Below are 14,971 nucleotides of genomic sequence, written 5' to 3' on the forward strand. Positions count from 1 at the left end.
TGGCCACCACCTGCCACGCCCAGAGAGCTGGACTGGCGAGCGGGCACGCACTACTCCCCCGCCTGCCCCGCATACCCCGCCTGCCCCGGGCCGCTGTGGCTTCCTGCGGTGCAGCCAGTCTGGGCCTGGCTGTCTGTAACGAGTAACTCGATAGCGCCCTCTTCTGCCAGTGCGGTGAACCGTGGCATGCTGCTGTGGGAAGGCGGGGAGGAAGTGGTGGCCTTGGTTTTTCATTTCCCTTTTTCTCCTGAAACCACACCTTACCCCCCTTTCTCCGTTCCCCTCACAGCATCTGTACCCACACAGAGGGTGATGACCTGAGCTACCAACTGGGCAGAGGGAGGCCCTGAGGGTCCCAGCCAGGGTCCCAGAGGGACGCGGGCAGACAGGGCAGGGGCACGCGAGGCGCTCAGCTCCTTGGCTGATGGGAGAGGATATGTGGGCAGCACCTGGGATGCCCGTGGGGCCATGCCAGCCGGGGACTGGGGACATGGTCCCACTGCCACCACATGCTCACCACCAGAAGCCTCAGACGCCAACCCTACCCGCACTCCTGACCCCTCACTTGTCACCACTCTGCAGGTGGCAGCTGTTGTGCAAGCCCCTCCACTCCCACACACACCCACGATCGTGGGGACCCAGCCAATCCATGGTGCCTGGGGTGAAGGAGGCAGAGTTCCCAAGCCACAGAGCACACAGCCACCACATAGCACCTGCAGGCCAGCTGTCCTGGGGTGCTGCCCGTGGGACCCCCATTAAGGCTACAGGCCAGCTGTCCTGGGGTGCTGCCCATGGGACCCCACGAAGGCTACAGGCCAGCTGTCCTGGGGTGCTGCCCATGGGACCCCTGAGGGCTGCAGGCCAGCTGTCCTGGGGTGCTGCCCATGGGACCCCACGAGTGCTACAGGCCAGCTGTCCTGGGGTGCTGGCCGTGGGACCCCATGAGGGCTACAGGCCAGCTGTCCTGGGGTGCTGCCCGTGGGACCCCATGAGGGCTACAGGCCAGCTGTCCTGGGGTGCTGCCCGTGGGACCCCACGAAGGCTAAAGGCCAGCTGTCCTGGGGTGCTGCCCATGGGACCCCCATGAGGGCTGCAGGCCAGCTGTCCTGGGGTGCTGGCCGTGGGACCCCTGAGGGCCAGCTGTCCTGGGGTGCTGCCCATGGGACCCCTGAGGGCTGCAGGCCAGCTGTCCTGGGGTGCTGGCTGTGGGACCCCACGAGGGCTGCAGGCCAGCTGTCTGCCCCCGAGACATTATAGTAACACACTCAGTATAGGAACACACTCAGCAAGACGACGCGAAACCGGGGTCAGTGGGGAGCGGGGAGCCGGCCAGAAGCCTTCACTGGATCGTGGACAATGGTGACAGGCTGAGCCAGCCCACGGGACGGAGCCACAGGGAGAGAGGCCTGCTTCACCAGGGCCCTGCGGGGAGGCCACATCCCAACGGCAGGGACTATGAGCCTTCGCCTGCTGCAGCCTGTGGGGAAAGCAGGGTGGCTACAAGGGCAGGCGGAGGGAGGTTGCCAGCCAGCCCTACGGACCATGAGGCCAGCACGGCGGCACAGCACGCTGGCCCTCTGCCTGCAGGGCCAGCATCTCACAAGTGCAGGTTCATGTCCCAGCTGACCCACTTCCCATCCAACTCCCTGCTTGTGGCATGGAAAGCAGTAAGCCTTGGGACCTGCACCTGCATGGAGACCCGGATGACGCTCCCGGCTCTAGCCCAGCCCTGCCTCTTTCAGTTACTTCACAAATAATTTTGGTCAGCATTTTTAAGATTTTTAAAATTTCCTAGAAAGAAGCAAGTGTGTGTAGTTTTGGCTCAGGCCCAAAGGAGGCACTTCCTCACCCCAAACCCCAGGAAGCAGAAGCGGGGGTCACACCCCCAGGCCGTCAGCAGGATAGGGAGGGCCCGGCGGCCTGCCAGGGCCCCACAGATCCCGACACCTGGCCAGGGCTGGCACAAGGGCTGTGTTCAGGGAACACTGGCCAGCCATCTGTAGCTGCCACTTCCTGTGACCGAGAAGAGACCGTGAGCTCCGTAGCTGGGAAAGACCAAGGCTTGCAGAGGGAGAGACACGCACAGGGTCCCCAGGGATACTGCCACCAAGGACTCCCAGCATCCCCCACCCAGGCGGAGCAGAGGAAACCAACAGTCTCAGCTCTCCACACACACACACACACACACTGCCCCCTGCAGGACGAGGAGGGCACGGCACTCCTGGCTCTCCCAGCTCTCCCCACAAAGGCACATGGTCAGCACTGCCCTGCAGGACGAGGGCATGGCAGCTGCATGTCTTCCTCCCAGGGCCATGTGGGTTCAGCACTGCCCCCTGGAGGGCACTTCAGAACAGGCAGCCAGCACTCCCTGGTCTCACAGGGCACCTGTGGTTGGCTCTGCCCCCTCGTGGAGGAGTGGTGCACGGCCAGCAGCAGTCCTAGTTCTTGCATCTCCATCCTGGACACCCTGGTGCCTTTCACTTCTGCTCCAGAGGTCACTTGGTGGTGGACTGTCCCTTCACCAAGGATTCACCAGATGCCTCCAAGCCCACCAGACGAGCACTCTCAGCCCAGAGCCTGAGGGCCACCTCCTCATCCTCAGCCTCAGGGGCTGCAGCCTTCTCTCGAAGTCCATCGAAGTACTTTCCAGAAACCCCCTCGAGTTCCTCTGCCACCGCTAGGTATGTGCTAGGTTGGGCCGCCAGCTGGGGGCTCTTGACCAGCAGCCAGAAGATGGGCCCTGCAATAAACCCAGGTGCTCTGTCCACACTCTTGCAGGAAGGGGTCAGAGCCCAGCCCACCCCTGGAGGCCACAGCAGCCCTGTGCCCTTATGGTTCACCTCCAGCTGGAAATTCACTCAGACGAGCCCAAATGCCGCCTCTCCCAGGGGGCCTCCTCGACTTTTCCCCAGGACAGAAGCTCCTTCTCCTCTGTCAGCCTTGAGCCCTCACTCTAGCCATCCACCCTTAAAGTTTTCCTTAGTGAGTCCCCCTGCTGTGGCCTCACCCCAAGATTCCAGTTCCCAGCACCACCACTACATCTTTCTCAGCATTACAGGTTGGTCCTACTGAGAGGGCTCATCCACTCACCACCATGACCATAAGGTGGGTCACAGCACACCCTGCACTGACCAAATGGGGAACCTGAGGCTAAGCAATGAAGGCATCTTCCTGGGTGGCCTGGGGGGACTTGGATGCAGCACAGCATGGCTGCCGGATCTCCCGTCAGCCACGAGTTACAGCACACATAGCACATTCGTCCCTTCACATCCCTCAGACACAGGGGAGGGACGTCTCTGAGGGGGCCCGGTCCTCAGGCTGAGGGACGTGGGAACTCACCAAGTGTGAGGCTGGAGAAGGCGGAGTTGTGCATGCCTGTGTGTCGGCCCAGCTCTGTCCTGGCCACGCCAGGATGCAGGGCATTGGCGGTCACACCTGTGCCTGGGGAGAGCAGAGACTGATGGGAGGAGGGCAGGAAAGAGCCAGGCTCATCCAAACACTGCCCACCCTGAGCTTCCAGACCTCCAAGTCTGCTCCAAGATGCCCAGTTAGGATGCACTCTCAGGGACTGAAGGACAACCGTGAGAGCAGGGATCGATTGGTAATGTCGGCCAGGATGCCCAAGGCACTCCGCATGCCACACTGTGGCCTGGCCTCCCATGCTCCCCTCAGGCTCCCAGGGGAGGGCTGCCCCTCACTCACCTTGCAGCCGGCGGCTCAATTCCTTAGTGAAGAGGACCACAGCCAGCTTGCTCTGACAGTAGGCAGCTTTGGTGTCATACCTCCGCGCCTGCCAGTTCAGGTCATCAAAGTCAATGTGTCCAGCCACATGGGCCAGGGATGAGAGGTTGATGATTCGCGAGGGGGCCGAGGCCTTCAGCTTGTCCAGCAGCAAATTCGTCAGGAGGAAGTGACCTGGGTGAGGGGAGACCGAGGCAGGACTCTCACTAACAGCTTTGTCCAGGACGGCCATCCCACCTGCTTCATGGCTGTCACTTTCTGATTACTTTCCCGACAACTGCAAACATGCATGTGGACGGTGTAGATCTTGATGGAGACACTGTGAAGTTCTCACACACTTAGAGGCAGCTGGCACAGTGACATTCAAGTTCACCTGCACACACACGATGCATAGCTGCTGCAACTACAGCCAGCCCCTCCTTCCGGGAGGAACCGTGGCCTCTGGCTACCGTCTACCCCTCTCCCACCACCCCCAGGCCCTGGAGTCACTGTGCTGCCATGTCTCTGTGTTCCACAGACTCCATGGAGGATGAGGGATCACAGCACCGACACCTTTCTGTGCCTGGCTTACTTTTGCTTAATGACCCTGGCCCCCAGCCCCCAGCCCAGGCCTCACCCAGGTGGTTGACCCCAAACTGCATCTCAAAGCCATCCTCAGTGGTCCAGTGTGGGCAGCGCATCACAGCAGCATTGTTGATGAGAATGTCCACTCGCTCCTCCTCTGGGGGACAAGACAGTGCATCAGGGAGGGCTGAGCTCCCCAGACACACTGGCCCATTTGCAGCGGTGGGGAGAGCAGCCTCTCAGGGAGGAGAGAGGAGCAGTTATGGCACAGGGCTGCACCTAGGGCCCCACATCTCACATCAGCACGCTGGAATTGAGCCCAGCCTGGATTTCTAATTCCAGCTCCCTGCTAATGTGCATCCCGGAAGGCAGCAGACAAGGGCTCAAGCCCCAAGGTCCCTGTCACTCATGTGGGAGACCAGGATGGAGCGCCTGGATGCCGCAGCCATCTGGGGAATGACCCAACAAGTGGAAGACTGATCACCCACTCCATCTGCCTCTTTGTTTACTGCTTCGAGTCAGCCTACTGCTCCAGGTCCTCTTCCCACCTAAGTCCTGGAGAACTCGCCCACAGGATCCCTGGGGAATCAAAGTGAAGTGACTCATGGGAGCCAAGGAGCTGTGCACCCACAGGCACCAGTCTGACCCCCAACCCCTCATTTGCACAGAAGTGGCTGAGGTTGCACCAACAGGCTGAGGGCGCAACAGGGTCAAAGGCCCTGGGGCCCAGCTGGAGTAGGCACCGCTGCAGCACCCCACTGTGGAAAAAGCCACGTCCCTGGGGGAGGGCCACCGAGGTCTTCCCAGACCCCATGAGCATGTGATTTGGAAGGACCTGCAACACACGCTCAGCCAGCACATAACGCCTCCCTTCTGCCTCAACGGACACTAACAGGACCTGACACTGCTCACCAAGGCTATGGCGAGCCAGCAACAGCCCCAAGCCACTGAAAAGCCACGGCTGGCCCAGGGCTGTGTGTGGGGACAGTACGGCCGTGCGTGGGCTGGAGCAGGGATGCCACAGGTAGCCCAAGTGGGTCAGTCACACTGACACCAATGCCAGGACCCAGCCACCAACACCCAGGGCAGCTCCACTGAGAGGCACAAGGTGAGCCTCAAACTGGCACCCTCTGCTGCTGACCTGCAGGGGCTGCCTGCTGCACCTGCTGGCCTTGGGTGCGGGGGACAGGACAGGCTTGCAAGCCAACATGCCTGGGCACAGGGATCTGGCACAAGCTGGGAGGACCCAGGGAGAGCCTCCCTGAGGTCAGCTGGGCAAGCCCAAGGGAGCTTCCCAGGGCTCAGCCAGCCTAGCTGGCCTCAGGGCTCCAGTATGATGGACCTCAATAAACAGATGCCTACTGTGTACTCCAGCCTGCACACAGCAGACGCCTACTGTGTACTCCAGCCTGCACACAGCAGACACCTACTGTACACTCCAGCCTGCACACAGATGCCTACTGTGTTTAACTGACACCCCATCCACACTTGCACTGAATTGGGGTAGGAGCAAACCCAGGCTCCCAGAAGGAAGCACAGCCACACTGCATGGGCTAACAGCGCAGGCCCAGTGTGGGATTTTTAAACTGTTTCCTGTCACTGGAACTGACCAGGGTCCTCCACCCCTGGCCCTCCCTGCGTCTTCTCGCCAGTCATCAGGCCGAAGTGTGGCTTCACACACCTCCGCGCCTGCCCCAGCATCCAGGGGCCTACCTCACAGGCAGGGCAGCCTGCGGCAGCAGCCCACATTGGCCTTGTAAACCTGTTCCATGCACCCAGTTCATGCTGTCCACACACGATCCCCTCTGGACACTTACTCCCCCCGCCTCCCCGCGTGCCCTGCAAGCCCTGCACGCACCCCTACCTTCCACGATCCTCGCAGCAAACTCGCGGACAGACTTGAGGGAAGCCAGGTCCAGGTGGTGGGCGGTGACGCGGTGGTTGAGGGTCTCCCCACGGATGTCCTTGGCCGCTGCCTCACACTTCTCCTTGTCCCGACATGCCAGGATGACCCTGCCTCCTGGAGGCCAGGACAAGAGAATCTCTGAGAAACCCACCTCAAGGGAGGAACCCACAGGAAGACAACATACAGCTCCCCAGCCACGTGGGTGCCAAGGCCCGTGCCAACACTCAGAGGAGGACCACGGGCCCATAACACGCAGCAGTGCAACACACAGCTGTAGGCTCTGTCTTGCAAACCCTGGGGGAAATGCCATTTTGAAAACGATACACAGGCTAGCGTTGTGGCACAGCAGGCACAGCGGCATCTGCAGTGCCCGCATCCCACATGGGTACCAGTTTGAGCCCCTGCAGCCAGAGGCGGAACAGCGTAAAACCTTCTTCCAGATCTCCCATGTCAGTGCAGGGCCGCATTCACTAGAGCCAGCCCAACTGAGGCAACAGCCACCCCGCTCTGGGAGCATTTATCAGGGAGATATGGGTGTGTGAGACAGGCCCCAATGAGCTGCTCCATGAACTTTTTTTTTTTAGGATTGTATTTATTTTTATTGAAAGATCAGGTTTACAGAGGAGAGATGAAAGATCTTCCATTTGTTACTTCACTCCCCAAGCGGCCGCAATGGCTGGAGCTGAGCCGATCCAAAGCCAGGAGCCAGGTGCTTCATCCAGGTCTCCCATGTGGGTGCAGGGTCCCAAGGCTCTGGGCCACAAGCAGGGAACCGGATGGGAAATGGAGCAGCCGGGACACAAATCAATGCCCATAGAGGATCCCAGCATATGCAAAGTGAGGATTTAGTCACTTGGCCATGGCACCGGACTCCCCCTCCTTTTTTTAAAATCTTCAACTGCCAACAGGAGATAGGAACAGAGCAGAGGAGCATATTACGTGCTGGCCATGCAAATTCAGGTGCCCAGCTGCCACCGCATCCCATACTTCACATTTCCCGTGGGATCACATGTCCCTTCCCCTTGGGATACACCTCCTCTAAGCCCTGGGCACTGCCAAGCCCAGAGTGCACGGGCAGCCCACACTCCTGCTGCCCCTTCCATCCGAGGGCTCAAACCTAGAACCCTGACCCCTCCCTTCACACCTGACCCCACAGGGAGCGCCCAGACCAACCACCACAGCAGCCCACCGGAGCCACATCCCACAGGCCCTGACCATGACGCCAGTCCCCGGTCCCTCAGGGCTGACTCAACTACTGGCGGAAAGAGGGGCAGTGCCCCAGGAAGACCAAGGTCAGACCTGGGCCCTGCGTGGACACACACCCCCTCTGTGCAGCCATGGGAAGGAAAGAGCTGCTCCGTTTGAGACAAAATCCACACGACAAGCCCACCGCCGCCCATCTCCAGGGTCCCTCACCAAAGCCTGCTCAGCGCCAGCACCCCCTCCTCCCTCCCCAGCACCCCTTGACTGCACCAGGAAGTGGAGTCCAATGCATCATCACTTCCCTGCTCCTGGCTCATTCCACATGGCGTGACGTCCCACGCAGACAGCACCACACCCACTTCCACACAGCTGCCACTGAAGGGCTGCTCCGTGGCATGGCTGCAACAGCTGCCACCTCCAGGGCTGGCATCCCACAGGGGTGCTGCTCCGTGTCCCGGCTGCTCCGCTCCCCATCGCTCCCTGTTGTGGCCTGGGAAAGCAGCCGGGGACGGCCCAAAGCCTTGGGACCCTGCACCCGCGTGGGCGACCTGGGGGAGGTTCCTGGCTCCTGGCTTTGGATCGGCTCAGCTCTGACCATTGCGGCCACTTGGGGAGTGAATCAATGGACAGAAGATCTTTCTGTCTCTCCTCCTGTCCGTATATCTGACTTTCCAATAAAAATAAAATCTTTAAAGAAAAAATCTCTCCCCACAACCAGTGGGCGGTACCTCTTCTGGCCAGCTCCAGGGCGGTCTGCTTCCCGATGCCAGTGTTGGCGCCAGTCACGATCACCGTCTTCCCGGGGATGGTGGCCTTGCTGGGGCACGCTCCGCCAGCCACATAGTCCCTGGGGGCGAGGACGGGGTCAGGGGACCGCAGGGGGCCTGGGGAGCCACCAGCACAGGTGGCACCAAGGGCCTGGGCACATGCGGGGACCAGCCCCCATCACCCTGTCTTCACCGTAATCTAGTCTTTTTTTTTTTTTTTTAAGAAAAAGCTTGGTTTCAGAGAACCAGCTTCCCAAACACCACAGCCAGGCCTGGACGAGGGGCGCAGGACAGGGCGCCCAATCGTCTCCCCTGGGACCCCGGGCTGGGACCCTGAGTCTCCCGGCCTGAGGGGTGACCCCGGGCAGTGAGCCCTCAGAACCTCGGGGTGACCCCAGCTAACAACCCTCAGAGCCCAGGGGTGACCCCAGGTAAGGACCCCTCAGAGCCCAGGGGTGACCCCAGGTAAGGACCCCTCAGAGCCCAGGGGTGACCCCAGGTAAGGACCCTCAGAGCCCAGGGGGTGACCCCAGGTAAGGACCCTCAGAGCCCAGTGGGGTGACCCCAGGTAAGGACCCTCAGAGCCCAGGGGTGACCCCAGGTAAGGACCCTCAGAGCCCAGGGGTGACCCCAGCTAACGACCCTCAGAGCCCAGTGGGGTGACCCCACTTAAGGACCCCTCAGAGCCCAGTGGGGTGACCCCAGGTAAGGACCCTCAGAGCCCAGTGGGGTGACCCCAGGTAAGGACCCCTCAGAGCCTCGGGGGTGACCCCAGTTAAGGACCCCTCAGAGCCCAGTGGGGTGACCCCAGGTAAGGACCCTCAGAGCCCAGGGGTGACCCCAGGTAAGGACCCTCAGAGCCCAGTGGGGTGACCCCAGGTAAGGACCCCTCAGAGCCCAGGGGTGACCCCAGGTAAGGACCCTCAGAACCTCGGGGATGACCCCAGGTAAGGACCCTCAGAGCCCAGTGGGGTGACCCCAGGTAAGGACCCTCAGAGCCCAGTGGGGTGACCCCAGGTAACGACCCTCAGAGCCTGAAGGAGTGACCTTGGGCTGCCTCTCCGGGCCTGAGGGTGACCTTGGCCGTGACCTGCCTTCGCGCAGCCCGAGGAGGGTGACTAGGCGGTGACCCCAGTATCCCCGCCTGGCAGCCCCTCCCAGCACCGGCGCAGACCCCTCGTCCCCGCTCCCCTCACTTGAGCAGCACGGCGCCGCCCACCGCCGTGCCCAGCACCGACAGCGGCAGCACGTAGCGGCTCATCCCGGGGGTCCGGCGCGCGGGTCCGCGACCCACGTGAGGAAGCCCCGGCCAAGGGCACGCTGCTTCCGGGAGCGCCGGGCGCGGGGACTGCTGGGAGTGGTAGTCCCAGGAGCCGGGAGTGGGGCTACGGGAAGGGCCCGGGCGCGGGGGCTGCTGGGAGTGGTAGTCCCAGGAGCTCGGGGGCGCGTTCTGTGCTCCAGCGACGGCACATTCGCCTGGCTAAGATGCAGACAAGCTCCCATAATAACCGGGTTCGAGTCCCACCCGTGCACTAGCAAGCAGGGCCAAGCTGTATTGTCAAACATATTAACCTCTTTCCTTACTTGACAGAGGGCGTTTACCTAAAGAATCTGCCTAGACTAGGAGAAATCTGAAATTTTCCAAGCTAGAAAATGGTTCCTAGGCGAGCCAAAGGGAACTATGGAGGAAGAGCTGGGAACCTGGACCCCTGGGTGTGAGGGAGGAAGGGCTGGACCCCTGGATGTGAGGGAGAAGGGTCTGGGCTGGACCCCTGGGTGTGAGGGAGGAAGGGCTGCACCCCTGGGTGTGAGGGAGGAGGGGCTGGACCCCTGGGTGTGAGGGAGGAGGGCTGGGCTGCACCCCTGGGTGTGAGGGAGGAGGGGCTGGACCCCTGGGTGTGAGGGAGGAAGGGCTGGACCCCTGGTGTGAGGGAGGGGCTGGCCCCTGGGTGTGAGGGAGGAGGGCTGGACCCCTGGGTGTGAGGGAGGAGGGGCTGGACCCCTGGGTGTGAGGGAGGAGGGGCTGGACCCCTGGGTGTGAGGGAGGAGGGGCTGGACCCCTGGGTGTGAGGGAGGAGGGGCTGGACCCCTGGGTGTGAGGGAGGAGGGGCTGGACCCCTGGGTGTGAGGGAGGAGGGGCTGGACCCCTGGATGTGAGGGAGGGGGACTGGGCTGGACCCCTGGGTGTGAGGGAGGAGGGGCTGCACCCCTGGGTGTGAGGGAGGAGGGGCTGGACCCCTGGGTGTGAGGGAGGAGGGGCTGGACCCCTGGGTGTGAGGGAGGAAGGGCTGGACCCCTGGGTGTGAGGGAGGAGGGGCTGGACCCCTGGTGTGAGGAGGAGGGCTGGACCCTGGTGTGAGGGAGGGGGACTGGCTGGACCCCTGGGTGTGAGGGAGGAGGGCTGCACCCTGGGTGTGAGGAGAGGGCTGGACCCCTGGGTGTGAGGGAGGAGGGCTGGGCTGGACCCCTGGGTGTGAGGGAGGAGGCTGGGCTGGACCCTGGGTGAGGAGGAGGCTGGCTGCACCCCTGGGTGTGAGGGAGGAGGGGCTGCACCCCTGGGTGTGAGGGAGGAGGGGCTGGACCCCTGGGTGTGAGGGAGGAGGGCTGGGCTGGACCCCTGGGTGTGAGGGGGGAGGGCTGGGGGCCTGTGAGGAGGGGACTAAGTGTCTCTACGTCAGGACAGGGAGGACAGGGACGTTTCCTGCATGTCTTATGCTCAATAAATCCCCGAAACAGACACAAGGTGACACAGGTTAGGAACATTTCTGTTGTTTTGTTTCAGAAATTATGTCACAAGTAAGGAGCTTGCTCTGTGAGCACAGATCCAGTTTGTCAGCAATCCTCGGGTGACCTGGGGATCCTCAAGCTGACTAAAACGTCATCCTGGGATGTCCACAGAGTGCCCTGAACCCAGTCTGACAGCTGGAAGCACTTCCCCGGGGACGGGTAGGCTGGGGAAGGTTCTAGAATGGGTAGGAGAGACATCTCAGATGTCACAAAGACACCTCAGATGAGCATTGTCATGGGGCAATGACCAGAGGGACTTGGCAGGTGGTTTTAAGTGACCTTCATATGTAAAGTGTAAGTCAATAAATAAAAGGGATACTCCTTCCTAACTGAGAGGTAGGGCACCTAGGCGACGCCGTGAAGGGCAGCCTCCACAGTTGCCCTGAGAGCCACGAGGAGATGCCAAGGATGTGAGCCATTGGTCCTGCTGTCCTAAGGCGGGAGGACCTGAACGTGCCACCAGGCCTCACTGAGGGCAATGCATGGCCAGACCCTGTACCTGCCCGCCCAGGCACCTCCCTCACAGGAACACGGGCCTGGGGGACCGGCCACACCAAGCGGGGAGCTGGATGGGAAGCAGGGCTGCTGGGATTAGAACCAGTGTCCATATGGGATCCTAATGCATTCAAGGTGAGGACTTGAGCCACTAGGCTACCATGCCAGGCCTCTGTTTTTTCTTTTAAAGGCAATTTAGTTAGGGCCCCACACGATGGTCAGTGACTTCATCTTACATGTGCCAAGATCCTATATGGCCACTGGTTCTTGTCCCAGCTGCTCCACTTCCCATCCGGTTCCCTGCTTGTGACCTGGGAAAGCAGTGGAGGACGGCCCAAAGCCTTGGGACCCTGCTCATGTGTGGGAGACCTGCAAGAGGCTCCTGGCTTTGGATCGGTTCAGCTCCGGCCATTGCTGCCACTTGGGGAGTGAACCAACAGATGGAAGATTTTCTGTGAATCTACCTTTCCAATAAAAATGAATGTTAAAATATTTAGTTACTTTTATTTGAAAGAGTTTCAGAGAGAGGGAGACAGAGAGATCTTGCATCTACTGGTTCACTTCCCAAATGGCCACAATAGCCAGAACTAGGCTGTCCGAAGCCAGGAGCCAGGAGCTTCTTCTGGATCCCCCATGTGGGTGCAGGGTCCCGAGACACTGAGCCGTCCTCCACTGCTTTCCCAGGCCACAAGCAGGAAGCTGGAGGGGAAGTGGAACAGCCAGGACACACACCAGCACGTGCGAAGGTTGGCCACTGAGCCATCACACAGAGCCCCTGTGTGGTGATTCTGTGGACAAGAGGGTGAGAGACAGCCACGGGGCGTTGTCCCTGTGCCCGCAGCCCCTGGAGCCGGGGGCTGCAGCAGGCTTTCTGCGTCAAGGGCCACGCAGTGAACCCCGCAGCAGGGCCAGGCCCTGCCCAGGCAGCACCCGCAGGCCCAATGCCTCCAACGCAGCTGTAACCGTGTTCTGATGAAACTTGATTTACGAAAGCAAGTGACGGGCCATGGCGGGCTGGCCATGGGCTTGGGAGGCTGGCATGGCAGCCAGGACCTCACCCTTACCACGGCTGGCTGCTGGCACAAGGAGTGGACAGGAAAGGCCGTCCCTGGGACCTGCCACCCTTGCAGGCACACCTGGAGCAGTGGCCCTTCAGGGTGGTCACGGGGCTGCCTCCTCTCTGATACCTGCGCCGTGGTGCAGAGTGGATGCCGAGTAAGCAAGTGCTGAGCGAGTGACGAGATGAGAGCAAGAGGGAAGCACACAGGCGTGCAGCGCTGGGGACCCACAGCCCTTCAGGGGGCCTAGGATGGAAGCTGGCAGCAGAGTGCAGTGTGGCCCTCGGCCACGTGGACACACAGGTGCCCAGGAAGTGCAGTTCCGAAGGAGGGGGGAAAAAAAGAGAGAATGCCAGGCACACACAGCCTGCAGCAAGTCTCCTTACCCCAGCACTTAAACCCACTTAAGGGAAGAACCAAGGTGGGGGAGCTCGGCTGTACCCTCCAGGCCCGCCGGGACCCTCCCACTTCTCTGCTGGCGCTTGGCCAGCCTGGTGGGGGGCAGGGGCCACACAAGGACCAGGCTCCTCCGGTTTCAGGACCAGCAGCCCCGCTCACCCCACCCTGCTCCCGCCCCGAGAGCAAATAGCACCCGCCTCCCTCGTCCCTCCTCCCCCTCCAGCCAGGCCAGTTCTGGGGCCCTCCCTAACCCCTGTCCAAACCTGCCCCCTCCCCAGCACACATCCAGGACAGCCCCCACCCACTTCCCAGCCAGCCAGCCTGGGGGGCTTCCTCCCACTGCGCTGAACACACCGAGCCCGGCACCTGCCCCGCAGGGCCTGCACACACCTCACTCACAGGCTAAGGACGTGCTTTTCACCCATCACATCGTGGCCATTACATGGTCCTTGGCGAACTTCCACTCATGTCCAAACCCCTTTATCTGCCTCCTTCTCTCTCACACACAAGCTGGAGGAAGCTCCAGGGCCCAGTCTCCAGCTCCTAGGCGATCTGCCCCCTGCTCAATCCACCACAGCTCCCATCCCCCACCACCCTTGTTCTCAGGCTTCCTGGCTGGGGACACAGGGTGGGATGGGGTGGGGAGGGCTTCAGATGGGTCAGAGGCCAAGGCGTGGAATGTTCCCCCACCTCAGCCCTGCGAGCCCCCAGAACCCGCTGGCTGCTCCCCTGTAGGGGCGGAGCCCAGCCGCCCTAGGGGAACTGTGAGCACCCTCCAGTGCCTTGGGAGCGGCCTCCTCTGGGCAGTGAAGCAGGAAGCAGGCATGGGGCGGAGGCTTAGGTTTCGGTCTCTTGGCAGCTTCAAACCTCCAGGCCGCAGGGTGGGCGGGGCCGGGGCACCTGCCGGACCAGACTGAGACTCCGCCCTCTCACTCAAACGCTGCAACCCGGGCCCACCCTCCTCCCGCAGACCAGGGGTCCAGCCCTCCTCCCTCACACCCAGGGGTCCAGCCCCTCCTCCCTCACAGCCAGGGGTCCAACCCAGCCCCTCCTCCCTCACATCCGGGGGTCCAGCCCCTCCTCCCTCACACCCAGGGGTCCATCCCAGCCCCTTCTCCCTCACACCCAGGGGCCCAGCCCTCCTCCCTCACACCCAGGGGTCCAGCCCCTGCTCCCTCACACCCAGGGGTCCAGCCCCTCCTCCCTCACACCCGGGGGTCCAGCCCTCCCCACACCCGGGTCACCCTCCTCCCTCACACCCGGGGTCCAGCCCCTCCCTCACCCCGGGCCCCCTGCTCCCTCACACCCAGGGGTCCAGCCCAGCCCCTCCTCCCTCACACCCGGGGGTCCAGCCCCTCCTCCCTCAGACCCAGGGGTCCAGCCCCTCCTCCTTCACACCCAGGGGTCCAGCCCCTCCTCCCTCACACCAAGCCTGTTACCGCCCCCCGTGACTCAATCTGCCTCTTTTTCCCACCCGGGAGGCCATGCCCCAGGTTTCCCCTCCAGCAGTGACACAGGGCTGTGCTCCCTGCCCAGCAGGGCCAACTGACAGAAGGCTTGGGACGTGAGTAACCACAGGGGCCAGTAGAGAGGACCCTCCCTTTCGGTGCCCTAGGCCGTCCCAGTCAGCATGTCCCCTCTGCTAGCAGACCTCCCGTCTGACCAGCCCTTCTGGTTGGGCTCCAGCCCGTCACCTCCTCCAGGAAGCCTGCCCTGACCTTCTCAGCAGCTGGCTCAGACACTGGGGAGGGGTGCCTGCTGCCTGGGTCCTCATGGACCACTGGCTCTCTGCCAGGCTGTGTGCCAGCAGTTTCTGGCAACCTCATCTGATCTTCCCCATCTCAGAACCAGGTACCTGCAGCACAGAGACTGAGCTGCTCGCCTAGGGCCACACAGCAAAGTCGCAGCAAGGGATGGCAGTGAAGGGGCTAAGAGGTGTGGCATGGGTGCGCCCACACCCGGGGGGCTCTAGGTGTGCAGCTGTGGACCTCAATGGAGCTAACAGGAGCCACTCGCAGCCTGCTGTGAGGGCAGAAGCACTCCGCAGGCCA

General features: G+C 62.0%; 1 protein-coding gene across 2 annotated transcripts; it reads right to left on the minus strand.

Moving 5' to 3' along the window:
- Positions 1-1,721: 1,721 nt before the first annotated feature.
- On the minus strand, positions 1,722-9,471 carry RDH13 (retinol dehydrogenase 13). 2 transcript variants are annotated; one of them, XM_040978098.1, is made up of 7 exons: positions 9,378-9,471; positions 8,143-8,261; positions 6,170-6,325; positions 4,358-4,462; positions 3,703-3,915; positions 3,340-3,441; positions 1,723-2,740 (listed from the first exon to the last, which is right to left on the minus strand). In XM_040978098.1, the coding sequence occupies exons 1-7, from the start codon at positions 9,440-9,442 to the stop codon at positions 2,496-2,498; spliced, it is 1,005 nt and encodes a 334-aa protein (XP_040834032.1). In that variant the 5' UTR covers positions 9,443-9,471; the 3' UTR covers positions 1,723-2,495. The 2 variants fall into 2 exon arrangements, with proteins under 2 accessions (XP_040834033.1, XP_040834032.1); XM_040978099.1 differs by lacking the exon at positions 4,358-4,462 and having other exon boundaries at positions 1,722-2,740.
- Positions 9,472-14,971: the final 5,500 nt, after the last annotated feature.

This window comes from Ochotona curzoniae, unplaced genomic scaffold, assembly GCF_017591425.1.
Source record: "Ochotona curzoniae isolate NIBS_2020 unplaced genomic scaffold, NIBS_Ocur_1.0 contig_2861, whole genome shotgun sequence".
In the NCBI taxonomy this organism is placed as follows: domain Eukaryota; kingdom Metazoa; phylum Chordata; class Mammalia; order Lagomorpha; family Ochotonidae; genus Ochotona; species Ochotona curzoniae.

Bases quoted from the DNA above. Each gene is read 5' to 3' on its own strand.
- RDH13 (XM_040978098.1), bottom strand. From the start codon at position 9,442: ATGAGCCGCTACGTGCTGCCGCTGTCGGTGCTGGGCACGGCGGTGGGC. The intron at 8,262-9,377 runs GTGAGGGGAGCG...CCTCGCCCCCAG, and splicing joins GGCGGCGCCGTGCTGCTCAA to GGACTATGTGGCTGGCGGAG. The intron at 2,741-3,339 runs GTGAGTTCCCAC...GGTTTATTGCAG, and splicing joins CTTCTCCAGCCTCACACTTG to GGCCCATCTTCTGGCTGCTG.